This window comes from Triticum aestivum, chromosome 2A (assembly GCF_018294505.1).
Source record: "Triticum aestivum cultivar Chinese Spring chromosome 2A, IWGSC CS RefSeq v2.1, whole genome shotgun sequence".
Lineage (NCBI taxonomy): Eukaryota > Viridiplantae > Streptophyta > Magnoliopsida > Poales > Poaceae > Triticum > Triticum aestivum.
This window is the reverse complement of record NC_057797.1, coordinates 170,386,431-170,403,782: the sequence shown is the minus strand read 5'-3', so window position 1 is coordinate 170,403,782 and position 17,352 is coordinate 170,386,431. Positions and strand designations below refer to the sequence as shown.

Genomic DNA, 17,352 nt, shown 5'->3' with positions numbered 1-17,352 from the left:
TCGTGTGGAGGGATGCCATGACCAATGCTGACCCCGGCCGTGGAGCCCTAGCGGCAGTCTTGCCCCTGTCGCCTGTCGGCATTGGCAGTGTGGTGTCGCTTTACGACCATTCCTCGCTATTCTTGGCGAGCTCCCCCGTCTAGGCGGCATCGTCGTATGGCCGTCTCTGCGATGGTGGCGGACATGTCGAGGGCCTAGGCTGCTGCCAGGTCATTGCAGACCCAGGGCGACGGCTCGTTCGACTTGGCGAACGCGGAGCGACGCGGCGCGTTGCGTCGCTCCTGCTGTGACGCCCTGTCCTCGGCCGACACGATGGATCGCGACGAATAGGAGCCACCACAGCCACTGATACAGCCGGAGTAGGTTTCTTGGTTGCCTAGTCTGCATCAAAGCGGCGGCCCCTGTTCGCTCGGTCGTGTCGCTCTGACTGGCATCAATGCCGGCCTGTCAAGTCTGCTCTGGAGCGACACTGAACGACATGAATGCACGACAATTGCTTTATGCGAGAGGTTTTTTTCAGGTAGGACTGTGTTGTCGGACGTGTGTGTGGCAGCGGGCCAGACACCTACATAGCCCTCCGTTTTGCTTTCTGTTTGCGGGGAAAAAACGTCAGGATGAACGTTTAGGGTACCGTGTTGGATGACAAAACATGTTCAAACAGTGCAGCTTGAGGGTCAGTGTTCGAGATGCTCTAACGTGCTTTACTAAAATAAATGTACTATTTATCCATGGATCGTTCCGGATTAGTATATACATGTTTGTGGACGTCTGCATCTGTAATATATTTCTAAAAAAACTAGACAATTGCCCATGCCTTGCAACGGGAGTATAAACATTCTAGTAGATTAGCCCCTGACTGCACATCTATTATTGTATTATTGTTTTTTAGAATCCACGTATATTATTATATTGATACGCTAAAATCTTACCAAATCTTTGTATGCAATCGCCGTGATTTATCTGTCATTTTATTGTTAAGCACTTATTTGATAAGAATTTAATGACTTGCCAACAAAATATGTGTTTATTTTGGTAAGATAATAAATATGAGACAATTGAATAGCTGGGAGAAAAATCAAATATGGGAGAAAAATCAAAGAGGATAAGGAAAGAGTGAGACGTATATATGAAAGGTTAGACGAAAGAGAGGTGAAATAGGAACCTTACGTTCTTTTTAAGTAGTAAGAGATAAGAGACTAGTATTTTTCAACAAAACCACAACCATTAATTATAGATAAATATGGCGAATTATATAACCCGACATCAACCGAAAATGCCGAATGGAGACCGAGCTCCATTAAGGCCTTAATTTGAAAACTTGAAAAATTCAAACTTTTTAGTTTTAAAAAATTCTGAAAAATACACGTATACTTAGATACACAATGTACATATGTGTAAATTTTCAAGTCGAAATACGAGTTAAAGTGAGAGCTACACAAGAAAAATAAATCTGGGGCTTTTTAGCGTACTAGTCAATGTGTACGTGTAATGCACGTTAATTTGAAAGTATATTAAGTGCATGCGGATATTATCTGCGTGTTATTATGTGATTAGCATTATATTTGGCATGAAATTAACTGCACGCTAAACGTGTTGAGCGCTCGACATTGAAGCAGTTTAGGTCGTTGGATTGACATGATTTGATGGCCGAGATTAATTAGATCTGCCTCTTTAGATCTTTTTATATTAGTATAAATGTACGTGCAATGCACGTTTATATTAGGTAGGATATTAGTTGTCCGTTATATTAGTAAGATATATCTGTTCCGCGTTGGTATTTTGTAAGATATCAATTACTTTTCCGCGGGAATGATATGATATTAATTAAATGGCAAATTTCAAGGGATAGTGTTGAGTCAAAACATGTTTATAACCAATGGCAGTGGTGAGTAATTAGAGCATTAAACGTGTTTGGTGCTCAACATTGGAGCGATTTGAACCGCTAGATAACATGATTTGATGGTCGAGATGGTTTGGATCTGCTCATTTGGGTCTTTTTATATTGGTATAGATATAGATGTATTATTCATCCTCAAAGTCCATAATTTTTTTTGTGCAACTCGCAATTCAAAGTGTTTCATCCTAAAATTTCACACACACACATTACATCCTTGTATACATGTGTATTTTTTCATAAGTTTTATAAAAAATATTTTTTTTGAATTTTGACATTTTCAAAATTAAGGCCTTGGTCTCCAAAATGCCCTTCCTATATGGTTAGCGGTGGACAAGGGCGAACGTCATGTATGAGTAATTTTGTCCAAATTATCTTGGTATTTTATCTGGTTTCTTTTGAACTGCTTAGAGCATCTCTAGTAGACCCCTTATAAGGCTAGCCCTTATAAGGGGTTTACAGTTCGCGGTTTCATTTGAATAAGGACCGAAAGTAGCTGCGGCAGAACAGAAACCTCAAAAGGACCTTTAAAATTTGACAAAAAAAATCACGCGAGCGAAGAACACAAGCAGTAAAACTAGGTGCATCCATACATACTTGATCATCCATACATAGTTGATTTACCCCTAACCCTAATGCCAAAATGCGGCTCACCGGAGCCCTCCGAGTGCGGCGGCGACACTGCGCCGGCGGAGATTATCAATCCTCGTTGGAGGAGGTGAGGTCGACGAAGATGGCATCCTACGCGGCGGCTTCGCGGCACCACGCGACTGTTGGGGAACGTTGCAGAAAACAAAAAATTTTCTACGGTTTCACCAAGATCCATCTATGAGTTCATCTAGCAACAAGTGATCAGATGCATCTACATACCTTTGTAGATCGCGAGCGAAGCGTTCAAAGAACGGGGATGAGGTAGTCGAACACGACGTGATCCAAATCACCGGAGATCCTAGCACCGAACGGACGACACCTCCGCGTTCAACACACGTACGATCAGCGTAACGTCTCCTTCTTCTTGATCCAGCAAGGGGGAAGGAGAGGTTGAGGAAGATGGCTCCAGCAGCAGCACGACGGCGTGGTGGTGATGGAGCTGCAGTACTCCGTCAGGGCTTCGCCAAGCGCTATGGAGAAGGAGGAGGAGTTGGAGAGCGAGAAAGAGGCAACCAAAGGCATGGATCAAAAAGCCCTCCTTCCCCCACTATATATAGGAGGGCCTAGGGGGGAGGCGCCGGCCCTAGGAGATCCAATCTCCTAGGGGGCGGCGGCCAAGGGAGGTTTCCCTCCCCCCAAGGCACCTAGGGGTGCCTTCCACTTGTGGGACTTTTCCCCTTTGGAAACCCTAGGTGCATGGGCCCCTTGGGGCTGGTGCCCTTGGCCCATGTAGGCCAAGGCGCACCCCCTTACAGCCCATGTGGCCCCCGGGGCAGGTGGACCCACCCGGTGGACCCCCGGGACCCTTCTGGTGGTCCCGGTACAATACCGGTGACCCCGAAACTTGTCCCGATGGCCGAAACAGCACTTCCTATATATAATTCTTTACCTCCGGACCATTCCGGAACTCCTCGTGACGTCCGGAATCTCATTCGGGACTCCGAACAACATTCGGGTTACTGCATATACATATCCCTACAACCCTAGCGTCACCGAACCTTAAGTGTGTAGACCCTACGGGTTCGGGAGATATGTAGACATGACCGAGACGACTCTCCGGTCAATAACCAACAGCGGGATCTGGATACTCATGTTGGCTCCCACATACTCCACGATGATCTCATCGGATGAACCACGATGTCGAGGATTCAAGCAACCCCGTATACAATTCCCTTTGTCAATTGATATGTTACTTGCCCGAGATTCGATCGTCGGTATCCCAATACCTCGTTCAATCTCGTTACCGGCAAGTCACTTTACTCGTACCGTAATGCATGATCCCGTGACCAGACACTTGGTCACTTTGAGCTCATTATGATGATGCATTACCGAGTGGGCCCAGTGATACCTCTCCGTCATACGGAGTGACAAATCCCAGTCTTGATCCGTGTCAACCCAACAGACACTTTCAGAGATACTCGTAGTCTACCTTTATAGTCACCCAGTTACGTTGTGACGTTTGGTATACCCAAAGCACTCCTACGGTATCCGGGAGTTACACGATCTCATGGTCTAAGGAAAAGATACTTTGACATTGGAAAAACTCTAGCAAACGAACTATACGATCTTTAAGCTATGTTTAGGATTGGGTCTTGTCCATCACATCATTCTCCTAATGATGTGATCTCGTTATCAATGACATCCAATGTCCATAGTCAGGAAACCATGACTATCTGTTGATCAACGAGCTAGTCAACTAGAGGCTTACTAGGGACATGTTGGTGTCTGTTATTCACACATGTATTACGATTTCTGGATAACACAATTATAGCATGAATAAAGACAATTATCATGAACAAGGAAATATAATAATAATGCTTTTATTATTGCCTCTAGGGCATATTTCCAACAGTCTCCCACTTGCACTAGAGTCAATAATCTAGTTACATTGTGATGAATCGAACACCCATGGAATTCTGGTGTTGATCATGTTTTTCCTTAGGGAGAGGTTTAGTCAACGGATCTGCTACATTCAGGTCCGTATGCACTTTACAAATATCTATGTCTCCATCTTGAACATTTTCACGAATGGAGTTGAAGCGACGCTTGATGTGCCTTGTCTTCTTGTGAAACCTGGGCTCCTTGGCAAGTGCAATAGCTCCAGTGTTGTCATAGAAGAGTTTGATTGGCCCCGACGCATTGGGTATGACTCCTAGGTCGGTGATGAACTCCTTCACCCATATTGCTTCATGTGCTGCCTCCGAGGCTGCCATGTACTCCACTTCACATGTAGATCCCGCCACGACGCTCTGCTTGCAACTGCACCAGCTTACTACCCCACCATTCAAAATATACACGTATCCGGTCTGTGACCATCCAGATCTGTGTCGAAACTAGCGTCGATGTAACCCTTTACGACGAGCTCTTCGTCACCTCCATAAACGAGAAACATTTCCTTAGTCCTTTTCAGGTACTTCAGGATATTCTTGACCGTTGTCCAGTGTTCCTTGCCGGGATTACTTTGGTACCTTCCTACCAAACTTACGGCAAGGTTTACATCAGGTCTGGTACACAGCATGGCATACATAATAGAACCTATGGCTGAGGCATAGGGGATGACACTCATCTCTTCTATATCTTCTGCCGTGGTCGGACATTGAGCTGAGCTCAATTTCATACCTTGTAACACAGGCAAGAACCCCTTCTTAGATTGATCCATATTGAACTTCTTCAATATCTTATTAAGGTATGTGCTTTGTGAAAGACCTATGAGGCGTCTTGATCTATCTCTATAGATCTTGATACCTAATATATAAGCAGCTTCACCAAGGTCCTTCATTGAAAAACTCTTATTCAAGTAGGCCTTGATGCTGTCCAAGAGTTCTATATCATTTCCCATCAAAAGTATGTCATCTACATATAATATGAGAAATGCTACAGAGCTCCCACTCACTTTCTTGTAAACGCAGGCTTCTCCATAAGTCTGCGTAAACCCAAACGCTTTGATCATCTCATCAAAGCGAATGTTCCAACTCCGAGATGCTTGCACCAGCCCATAAATCGAGCGTTGGAGCTTGCACACCTTGTCAGCATTCTTAGGATCGACAAAACCTTCTGGCTGCATCATATACAATTCTTCCTTAAGGAAACCATTAAGGAATGTCGTTTTGACGTCCATTTGACATATCTCATAATCGTAGAATGCGGCAATTGCTAACATGATTCGGACGGACTTTAGCTTCGCTACCGGTGAAAAGTCTCATCGTAGTCAACCCCTTGAACTTGTCGAGAACCCTTAGCGACAAGCCGAGCTTTATAGATGGTCACATTACCATCTGCGTCTGTCTTCTTCTTAAAGATCCATTTATTTTCTATGGCTCGCCGTTCAACGGGCAAGTCAGTCAAAGTCCATACTTCATTTTCATACATGGATCCTATCTCGGATTTCATGGCTTCTAGCCATTTGTCGGAATCCGGGCCAGCCATCGCTTCTTCATAGTTCGAAAGTTCACCGTTGTCTAACAACATGATTTCCAAGACAGGGTTACCGTACCACTCTGGTGCGGAACGTGTCCTTGTGGACCTTCGAATTTCAATAGGAGCTTGATCAGAAGTATCTTGATCATTATCATTAACTTCCTCTCTAGTCGGTGCAGGCACCTCAGGAACATTTTCTTGAGTTGCGCCATTTTCTGGTTCAAGAGGTAATACCTCATCAAGTTCTACTTTCCTCCCACTTACTTCTTTTGAGAGAAACTCCTTCTCTAGAAAGGATCCATTCTTGGCAACAAAGATCTTGCCTTCGGATCTGAGGTAGAAGGTATACCCAACAGTTTCTTTAGGATATCCTATGAAGACGCATTTTTCCGACTTGGGTTCGAGCTTTTCAGGTTGAAGTTTCTTGACATAAGCATCACATCCCCAAACTTTTAAAAACGACAACTTAGGTTTCTTACCAAACCATAATTCAAACGGTGTCGTCTCAACGGATTTCGACGGAGCCCTATTTAAAGTGAATGCGGTAGTCTCTAAAGCATAGCCCCAAAAAGATAGCGGTAAATCGGTAAGAGACATCATAGATCGCACCATATCTAATAGAGTGCGATTACGACGTTCGGACACACCATTACGCTGAGGTGTTCCATGCGGCGTGAGTTGTGAAACTATTCCAGATTTTCTTAAGTGTGTGCCAAACTCGTGACTCAAGTATTCTCCTCCACGATCTGATCGTAGGAACTTGATTTTCCTGTCACGTTGATTCTCAACCTCACTCTGAAATTCCTTGAAATTTTCAAAGGTCTCAGACTTGTGTTTCATTAAGTAGACATACCCATATCTACTCAAGTCATCAGTGAGGGTGAGAACATAACGATAGCCACCGCGAGCCTCAACGCTCATTGGACCGCACACATCAGTATGTATGATTTCCAATAAGTTGGTTGCTCGCTCCATTGTTCCTGAGAATGGAGTCTTGGTCATTTTACCCATGAGGCATCCTTCGCACGTGTCAAATGATTCGTAATCAAGAGACTCTAAAAGTCCATCTGCATGGAGCTTCTTCATGCGTTTGACACCTATGTGACCAAGGCGGCAGTGCCACAAGTATGTGGGACTATCATTATCAATCTTACATCTTTTGGTATTCACACTATGAATATGTGTAGCATTACGCTCGAGATTCATTAAGAATAAACCATTCATCATCGGAGCATGACCATAAAACATATCTCTCATATAAATAGAACAACCATTATTCTCGGATTTAAATGAGTAGCCATCTCATATTAAACGAGATCCTGATACAATGTTCATGCTCAAACTTGGCACTAAATAACAATTATTGAGGTTCAAAACTAATCCCGTAGGTAAATGTAGAGGTAGCGTGCCGACGGCGATCACATCGACCTTGGAACCATTCCCGATGCGCATCGTCACCTCGTCCTTCGCCAGTCTCCGCTTATTCCGCAGCTCCTGCTTTTGAGTTACAAATGTGAGCAACTGCACCGGTATCAAATACCCAGGAGCTACTACGAGTACTAGTAAGGTACACATCAATTACATGTATATCACATATACCTTTTGTTTTGCCGGCCTTCTTGTTCGCTAAGTATTTGGGGCAATTCCGCTTCCAGTGACCACTTTCCTTGCAATAAAAGCACTCAGTCTCGGGCTTGGGTCCATTCTTTGGCTTCTTCCCGGCAGCTTTCTTGCCAGGCGCGGCAACTTCCTTGCCGTCCTTCTTGGAGTTCTTTTTACCCTTGCCCTTCTTGAACTTAGTGGTTTTATTTACCATCAACACTTGATGTTCCTTCTTGACTTCTACCTCTGCTGATTTCAGCATTGCAAATACCTCAGCAATGGTCTTTTGCATCCCCTGCATATTGAAGTTCATCACAAAGCTCTTGTAGCTTGGTGGAAGCGACTGGAGGATTCTGTCAATGACCGCGTCATCCGGGAGATTAACTCCCAGCTGAGTCAAGCGGTTATGTAACCCAGACATAGTGAGTATGTGCTCACTGACAGAACTATTTTCCTCCATCTTACAGCTGAAGAACTTGTCGGAGACCTCATATCTCTCGATTCGGGCATGAGCTTGAAAAACCATTTTCAGCTCTTCGAACATCTCATATGCTTCATGTCTCTCAAAACGCTTTTGAAGCCCCGGCTCTAAGCTGTAAAGCATGCCGCACTGAACGAGGGAGTAGTCATCAGCACGTGTCTGCCAAGCGTTCATAACGTCTTGGTTCTGTGGGACGGGTGGATCACCTAGCGGTGCTTGTAGGACATAATCTTTCTTGACAGCTATGAGGATGATCCTCAGGTTCCGGACCCAGTCCGTATAGTTGCTGCCATCGTCTTTCAGCTTGGTTTTCTCTAGGGACACGTTGAAGTTGAGGACAACGTTGGCCATTTGATCTATAAGACATATTGTAAAGATTTTAGACTAAGTTCATGATAATTAAGTTCATCTAATCAAATTATTCAATGAACTCCCACTTAGATAGACATCCCTCTTCTAGTCATCTAAGTATAACATGATCCGAGTCAACTAGGCCGTGTACGATCATCACGTGAGATGGACTAGTCAACGTTGGTGAACATCTTCATGTTGATCGTATCTTCTATACGACTCATGCTCGACCTTTCGGTCTTCTGTGTTCCGAGGCCATGTCTATACACATGCTAGGCTCGTCAAGTCAACCTAAGTGTTTGCATGTGTAAATCTGTCTTACACCCGTTGTATGTGAACGTTAGAATCTATCACACCCGATCATCACGTGGTGCTTCGAAACAACGAACCGTCGCAACGGTGCACAGTTAGGGGGAACACTTTCTTGAAATTATTATGAGGGATCATCTTATTTACTACCGTCGTTCTAAGTAAACAAGATGCTAAACATGATAAACATCACATGCAATCAAATAATAATAGTGACATGATATGGCCAATATCACATAGCTCCTTTGATCTCCATCTTGGGGCTCCATGATCATCTTGTCACCGGCTTGACACCATGATCTTCATTATCATGATCTCCATCATCGTGTCTCCATGAAGTTGCTCGCCAACTATTACTTCTACTACTCTTGGCTAACGCGTTTAGCAATAAAGTAAAGTAATTTATATGGCGTTTCTCAATGACACGCAGGTCATACAAAAATAAAGACAACTCCTATGGCTCCTGCCGGTTGTCATACTCATCGACATGCAAGTCGTGATTCCTATTACAATAGCATGAACATCTCATACATCACATATATGTCATTCATCATTCATCACAACTTTGGCCATATCATATCACAAAGCACTTGCTGCAAAAACAAGTTAGACATCCTCTAATTGTTGTTTCAAGTTTTACGTGGTTGCAATAGGGTTCTAGCAAGAACGTTTTCTTACCTACGTGAAAGCCACAACGTGATTTGTCAACTTCTATTTACCCATCATAAGGACCCTTTTCATCGAATCCGCTCCAACTAAAGTAGGAGAGACAGACACCCACCAGCCACCTTATGCAACTAGTGCATGTTAGTCGGTGGAACCGGTCTCACGTAAGCGTACGTGTAAGGTTAGTCCGGGCCGCTTCATCCCACAATACCGTTGAAGCAAGATAAGACTAGTAACGGCAAGAAAGTTGACAACATCTACACCCACAACAAATTGTGTTCTACTCGCGCAAGAAGAACTACGCATAGACCTAGCTCATGATGCCACTGTTGGGGAACGTTGCAGAAAACAAAAATTTTCCTGCGGTTTCACCAAGATCCATCTATGAGTTCATCTAGCAACGAGTGATCGGATGCATCTACATACCTTTGTAGATCGCGAGCGGAAGCGTTCAAAGAACGGGGATGAGGTAGTCGAACACGACGTGATCCAAATCACCGGAGATCCTAGCACCGAACGGACGACACCTCCACGTTCAACACACGTACGGTCAGCGTAACGTCTCCTTCTTCTTGATCCAGCAAGGGGGAAGGAGAGGTTGAGGAAGATGGCTCTAGCAGCAACACGACGGCGTGGTGGTGATGGAGCTGCAGTACTCCGTCAGGGCTTCGCCAAGCGCTATGGAGGAGGAGGAGGAGTTAGAGAGGGAGAAAGAGGCAACCAAAGGCATGGATGAAAAAGCCCTCCTTCCCCCACTATATATAGGAGGGCCTAGGGGGGGCGCCGGCCCTAGGAGATCCAATCTCCTAGGGGGCGGCGGCCAAGGGAGGTTTCCCTCCCCCCCAAGGCACCTAGGGGTGCCTTCCACTTGTGGGACTCTTCCCGTTTGGAAACCCTAGGCGCATGGGCCCCTTGGGGCTGGTGCCCTTGGCCCATGTAGGCCAAGGCGCACCCCCTTACAGCCCATGTGGCCCCCGGGGCAGGTGGACCCACCCGGTGGACCCCCGGGACCCTTCCGGTGGTCCCGGTACAATACCGGTGACCCCGAAACTTGTCCCGATGGCCGAAACAGCACTTCCTATATATAATTCTTTACCTCCGAACCATTTCGGAACTCCTCGTGACGTCCGCGATCTCATCCGGGACTCCGAACAACATTCGGGTTACTGCATATACATATCCCTACAACCCTAGCGTCACCGAACCTTAAGTGTGTAGATCCTACGGGTTCGGGAGATATGTAGACATGACCGAGACGACTCTCCGGTCAATAACCAACAGCGGGATCTGGATACTCATGTTGGCTCCCACATACTCCACGATGATCTCATCGGATGAACCACGATGTCGAGGATTCAAGCAACCCCGTATACAATTCCCTTTGTCAATCGATATGTTACTTGCCCGAGATTCGATCGTCGGTATCCCAATACCTCGTTCAATCTCGTTACCGGCAAGTCACTTTACTCGTACCGTAATGCATGATCCCGTGACCAGACACTTGGTCACTTTGAGCTCATTATGATGATGCATTACCGAGTGGGCCCAGTGATACCTCTCCGTCATACGGAGTGACAAATCCCAGTCTTGATCCGTGTCAACCCAACAGACACTTTCGGAGATACCCGTAGTCTACCTTTATAGTCACCCAGTTACGTTGTGACGTTTGGTATACCCAAAGCACTCCTACGGTATCCGGGAGTTACACGATCTCATGGTCTAAGGAAAAGATACTTTGACATTGGAAAAACTCTAGCAAACGAACTATACGATCTTTAAGCTATGTTTAGGATTGGGTCTTGTCCATCACATCATTCTTCTAATGATGTGATCTCGTTATCAATGACATCCAATGTCCATAGTCAGGAAACCATGACTATCTGTTGATCAACGAGCTAGTCAACTAGAGGCTTACTAGGGACATGTTGGTGTCTGTTATTCACACATGTATTACGATTTCCGGATAACACAATTATAGCATGAATAAAGACAATTATCATGAACAAGGAAATATAATAATAATGCTTTTATTATTGCCTCTAGGGCATATTTCCAACAGCGACCATGTTGTTGTCGAAATCTCGCGCCTTCGCGAGCCCCTGCTCGTATATGACAACGTTGAGTTCCGCATCCCGGCGGCGACACTGCACCTCCTCCTCCTCCACCCGCGCACTGCGCGCGAGGATGGCTGCCTCGATGGCATCCGCATCGGAAAAGGGGAGGAAATCCTCCGCCTCGACGACGCTGATGCTCCGCCGCTCCGCTTCCGGCTCCCCCTTCACCGGCGGAGCGGCATACGCGAGCTAGCCGACGTGGCGGATATGCCCGCGCCAAAGGATATGCCCACGCGGCGGATATACGTACTCCTCCGTCTCGCGACGGAGGAAGGACGACGGCGGCTCAAGGCCCCGGTTCGTATACCACCGGGCGGACCGCTTCCTCGCCGGATCGGCGGCGACGCAGCGCTTCCGCTCGGGGTCCTCGCCACCGCCGGCGCCGCGACCGGAGCTCCACATCTCGCGCCACATGGTGGCAGATTGTTGGTGGTAGCGGAGTGGGGCGACGTATTTGGGTTGCCGGCGACGAGAAATCGGAGGGGAAAGGGAGGTTTGCAGCGGCGGGAGGAATAGGGTTTCGCCCCGCATAGCGACCGCGGACCCATAGATATACTGCACAGGGAGGGTAAGGGGGGTCCGGGCCACTATAAATGTTTTACGGGCCGAGGCGACTATACGGTATCTGGTCTGGCCCATAAAACGGGACAAATCCGCATAGTCACCGGAATTATACGAGGCGGGCGCTTTTAGAAATGCTCGTACAAACCTCCACCGTGTTGGGAAATGGAGATGAACCTGGTGTTTCCATCGTCTTTTTTTAGAACACGGTACAAATGCAGACGTTGATATATTCATACATACATTCATCTCTATAAAAACACATACACACACAACTAGACTGTACCTCTATGAGCACCTTTAAAAAAATGAGCCGGCATATTATCTTGAGATTGACGAAGTCACCAAAGGCATCTCGTAGTCGATGAAAACATTTCCTTCCACTAAACGCATATCATCGAAAATCCAAAAAATAAATCCAAAAATATTACAAGCACCAGGATTTAAACCCTGTTGGGTTGAGAATACCACTGTTGTGCTCGCGGCGCTCCCATCGTCTGGCTCGAGTAATTTTGCATGGACAAGAACGGACCACCACGCACCACCATGGCCCAAGTGTGTTTGCCGGGGGAGCATAGCATTTAGCAGGGCTTCATCATCAACGGGCAGGCAAAACAAAGGGGCCGCTCTCCAACCATTTCCTTTTCTTCTCCGAAGTCAAGAGTCAGATTTGCCATGTCAAGGACAAGAAAACAAAACCCCATTAAATTTACCACTGCCATGTTCTTGTTCGGTCTGCGCCAAGATCGCCCATTCGTCCCTTTTAATCAGCCGTCCCCTCTCCGGTAGAAGACAAGATAAAAAAGAAAGAAAAAAACACCCCGTTCTCGACATAGTTTCTCCCCCCCTGAGCCTCTCCATCCATACTTTTTCCGCGAGCCGTCGTTTTCGGCCATGGGATTGAACAACATTTGGGTCCAAACCAAACGTGCTTTCTTGGAAAATCGGGCTGCCTTTTCTGAAAGGAATAAAAAAGCAGGGACCGGCCTGCGCATTTTCTAATGCAATTCCAGTTCCTTTTAGAGAAGAAGAAGAAGAGGCGCCACGCATGATGATCCCGGCCTGGTTTATCTACACCGAATAATTGCGGATTAGAGTAGTATATTGGCATCGGGTGAGGCTGATTTGACCGTGTCATGATGGAATTGTAGCCTCGCCCGAGTAGCCAGCGACAGTATCTAGGATCCTGTCACCCCTGGTGCGTACGTAGCCTTAGTAAATCTCATCTCGTGTGGGGTTAAAAACAGCGAGGTTATCTCTGGCTTTCCGTTGATCTAATTCTAATCTACTCCAATCTATCTTAACTAAACCCGAGCTTAGCTTTGGGGTAGCCTCATCATCCTCACCCCCCTCCTGCCTCCCTCCTTGGCTGCTTCCCATCTCTCTCTCGCTGCCCACACACACCATGTGTGCCCACATTTCCCTAAATAGGCCGCTCGCTCCCGCGCCGATCCTCTCCTCCTCCCCCGCCCCCTGCCCCTCCTCACTCCCTATCCACTCCTCCTAGCAGCGCCAGCGCCAGCGCGCCAGCAGCTGCCTCCCGGGCGGCGCGGAGCGGGAGCTTGCCGCACTGGTTACGGGGCCGGAGCGAGCCGGAGCTAGGATGATGGGCGCCAGGGCCAACGCCAGCGCCAACGCGGCCGACTGCGGGGAGTACGCGGAGCTCGACCCCACCGGCCGGTACGGAAGGGTACGGCGCCACCACCCCCCCCACCACCAACAACCTCCCCTCCTCCTCCTGCGGCCGTTTCTCGATTCGTTTCCCTGCCATGCCAGATCGCTGATCCGTTTGCTCCATGCTTCTTGCAGTACAACGACGTCCTCGGCAAGGGCGCGTCCAAGACCGTGTAAGATCCGCCGTCCTCTGCTCGCTCGCTCGCTGCTTGCTGTCGGTTCTTTCTTGCCCGCCGTCGCGCCGCCTGAGCTGACTGCTGACGGCGAGCGGCTGGTTTGGTTTCAGGTACCGGGCGTTCGACGAGTACCAGGGGATGGAGGTGGCGTGGAACCAGGTGAAGCTGTACGACTTCCTGCAGTGCCCCGACGACCTGGAGCGCCTCTACTGCGAGATCCACCTCCTCAAGACGCTCAAGCACAAGAACATCATGAAGTTCTACACCTCCTGGGTCGACGTCTCTGCCCGCCACATCAACTTCATCACCGAGATGTTCACCTCCGGCACCCTCCGCCAGTAAGCCGCACCAATCTCATCTTCTAGCCCTCTTTAATGCTCAATAAAGGTGTATCCTTGTACGCTCAATCTAAAGAAAATCTCCTTTCTTTCTGCCCAATTCTAGAAAAGAAGTATCTTCTCTTCTGTATGCCTAATTGATTGCTTGTGATTCGCTGGTGATTAGGTACAGGCAGAAGCACAGAAAGGTGAACATATGGGCGGTCAAGGACTGGTGCCGGCAGATCCTCAGCGGCCTGCTGTACCTACACAGCCACAATCCACCCATCATCCACCGGGACCTCAAGTGCGACAACATCTTCGTCAATGGTAACCAGGGCGAGGTCAAGATCGGCGACCTCGGCCTCGCCGCCATCCTCCGCAAGTCCCACGCTGTTCACTGCGTAGGTAAGCTTCGGCCGATTAGCTACCTGGCATGTAAAAGTGTTTTACGGTCCATCCGAAATGGCGATGGTTCTGTGGAAACTTGACGAGGTGGACGTGTCGGATTGTTTGGGTAGGTACGCCTGAGTTCATGGCGCCGGAGGTGTACGCCGAGGAATACAACGAGCTGGTGGACATATACTCCTTCGGGATGTGCGTGCTTGAGATGGTCACCTTTGAGTACCCTTATAGCGAATGCTCGTACCCGGTGCAGATCTACAAGAGAGTGATCTCTGTAAGAAGTGCCTCTTGGATCTCTTTAGCCATTTGCAGCTCTTGTGATTGTGATGTGTGGCTAGTTGGAAATTGTTTTACTGATGTCATCTAGTGGTTTGGTTGGTAGGGTACTAAGCCTGAAGCTTTGTACAAGGTGAAAGATCCAATGGTGAGGCAATTTGTCGAGAAATGCCTGACCACTGCTTCCGAGAGGCTCACGGCAAGAGAGCTGCTCAATGACCCTTTCCTGCGCATTGATGGCATGGCTCTGTGTCCCGGGGATGGGGATTACACCCTGTTGAACAATTACCTTCGGCAGCCCTACCTAAGGCATGCTTATAGTAATGGGTCCGTGATGAGCAATGGGTTCTCAGAAAGCATTGACGAAGGTGCACCAACGGAGTTTGAAGATGACGACACTAAAGCCGATGGCATTGATCTGTTCAACGGCCACGAAGATGAGCCTCTTGGCACTGTGGACATCGCAATCAAAGGGAGAAAAAGTGAGGATGGAGGAATCTTCCTCAGACTACGAATCACTGATGATGATGGTAACACGCAATTTATGATGCCTAAACTCTTTGGTTGAATTCAGTGTGTGGAAATGTTAATTCAGATATTTTGTGAAAACTAATTTCTGATATTTGCAGGCCGGGTACGCAACATCTATTTTCCATTTGATGTTGAGGCTGATACTGCATTAAGTGTGGCAACTGAGATGATAGGCGAGCTGGACATAACTGACCATGAGGTTACTCGTATCGCTGAGATGATCGATGGCGAGCTTAGTGCATTGGTGCCAGACTGGATGGCCGGTCCAGGCATAGAGGAAGCTCCAGACGCTGCATACTGCCATAACTGTGGGTCCAATGTGTCGTCATGTGGTTCGCTTTTTGACTACATGTCGTCGACTTCTCGTGGTTGCCGATGCGCGGAACTGCATGGAAGGTTTGAAGAGATCACATTCCAAGCTGCCGATGAAGAGGAATCTGGTTTGCATGACTCAGGGGGCAGCTCTGATGATGGAGGCGCTCAAAAAGAGCAACATGTCAAAGACAAGGAACCCATACGCCTGAATGGGTTCCCAAAGATGGGTAGAAGAGGTCTTTCTGATCGGCTTTGCTTCAGTTCTTTCCAGGAGCGGTCGTGCCCAACCGAGAATTATGAAAGCGATCATCAGTCAAAGGGGTTCGACATAAAGCATGAAGTGAAGATGGCCAAGTACAAAGCACGGAAAATGGCACACCTGAAGAGAGCTATTCATCCATCTCTGGACTTCGACAACAACACCAATGGAGCAAGTAGAACGAAGCCTACACTGAGCAAGTTGGAGTCTTTCCATGTTGGTAAGCACCACAATTTCCGTGTACCGACTTGCCAGCGAAGCCCTGGCACAGCAATCAGCCCTGGCACAGCAAGCACCGATCAGCATCCAGGCATGAGTAACCAAGTGTGTCCGAGCCCAGGAGCCCAAAGGGCCCTGTGCACCGAGAGCAGCCCGGACTGTATGTTCACAGCCAGAAACTATTATAGTGGAGCTCAATTGCCACCAAACCTCCCAAGAACAAAATCTGTGCCCCTAAGCGCCATCGACGCCTGAGATGTTTTTCGCCGTGTAAATTCTGCAGGGAACTGTACATTCGTTTCGTTCTTTATGTATGCGATATGAAAGATAGTCGGTAGGCATGAGGCTGTAATGTGGCTGTGGATTATGCCTGAGCTGTAAACTGTCTTCTGCCTTGCGGTAGGCTTGGGACTGAAATGTGGCTGCGGATTATGCCTGAGCTGTAAACTCTCCTCTGCCTTGTGAATCCAGAGGATACCATTCTAGGCTGTTGAGTGTATGCCGCTTCCCTGATTGGCTGTGTGCAACGTACGATGCAGAGGCCGGGGTTATCCCCTTCTCGAAAAAAAATGCTGCTTCCCTGATAAAGTCTGAGTTTGGTAGCAGGGTCGCTTTGATGCTTGATCTCATTGATATTGCCTTTGAAAGAGCCATGATCTGTCGCTGTACGATGGATTTTTCTCCCCATATCTTGATAATAGATGCCGATGTCCCTGCTGTTAGTTAATTATGCAGAAAGCAAAGTGCCCAAGCTATGAATCAGATCACCGAGATTAGGAGCTGGAAGAGAAGAGCTCAGTCCTATACTAATACAGCCTAGTCCCACATTGACACCTATGCAATGGATACTCCACGGCCCATCTTGCCCTAGTTGCAGTAGAATAAACAGTGTAATCAATCAGAGCTGTATCAAAGGTGCCGACATGGTGCCTGATAATCCAGATGGGCAAGGCGGAGCAGGACAAGGGTAGGTCCATCTCCATCACTCCACCGGTGCAGAGACTTATGGAGAAGACCTGTGCAGATCTCATTTGGGGGCTCCAGGACCAGGGGATCTCCCTTTCATGTGGGCTCCGTCCGAGTTAGACAATTTTATGGTCTTGAAAAGCGGTGGTTAAAACACGGGCCCTGCTA

General features: G+C 47.6%; 1 protein-coding gene across 1 annotated transcript; it reads left to right on the top strand.

Moving 5' to 3' along the window:
* Nucleotides 1-13,409: 13,409 nt before the first annotated feature.
* LOC123188177 (probable serine/threonine-protein kinase WNK1) lies at nucleotides 13,410-16,706 on the top strand. The gene is made up of 7 exons (XM_044600217.1): nucleotides 13,410-13,736; nucleotides 13,856-13,893; nucleotides 14,007-14,234; nucleotides 14,401-14,621; nucleotides 14,735-14,892; nucleotides 15,001-15,424; nucleotides 15,524-16,706. Exons 1-7 carry the CDS (start codon nucleotides 13,650-13,652, stop codon nucleotides 16,471-16,473), a joined length of 2,106 nt encoding a protein of 701 aa, XP_044456152.1. The 5' UTR covers nucleotides 13,410-13,649; the 3' UTR covers nucleotides 16,474-16,706.
* The last annotated feature ends 646 nt before the right edge of the window (nucleotides 16,707-17,352 follow it).

Excerpts from the sequence above, each read along its gene's own strand:
- LOC123188177 (XM_044600217.1), top strand. The coding sequence starts at position 13,650 with ATGATGGGCGCCAGGGCCAACGCCAGCGCCAACGCGGCCGACTGCGGG. Across the intron at positions 13,894-14,006 it reads AAGGGCGCGTCCAAGACCGT|GTACCGGGCGTTCGACGAGT; the intron begins GTAAGATCCGCC and ends GTTTGGTTTCAG. Across the intron at positions 14,893-15,000 it reads TCTACAAGAGAGTGATCTCT|GGTACTAAGCCTGAAGCTTT; the intron begins GTAAGAAGTGCC and ends TTTGGTTGGTAG.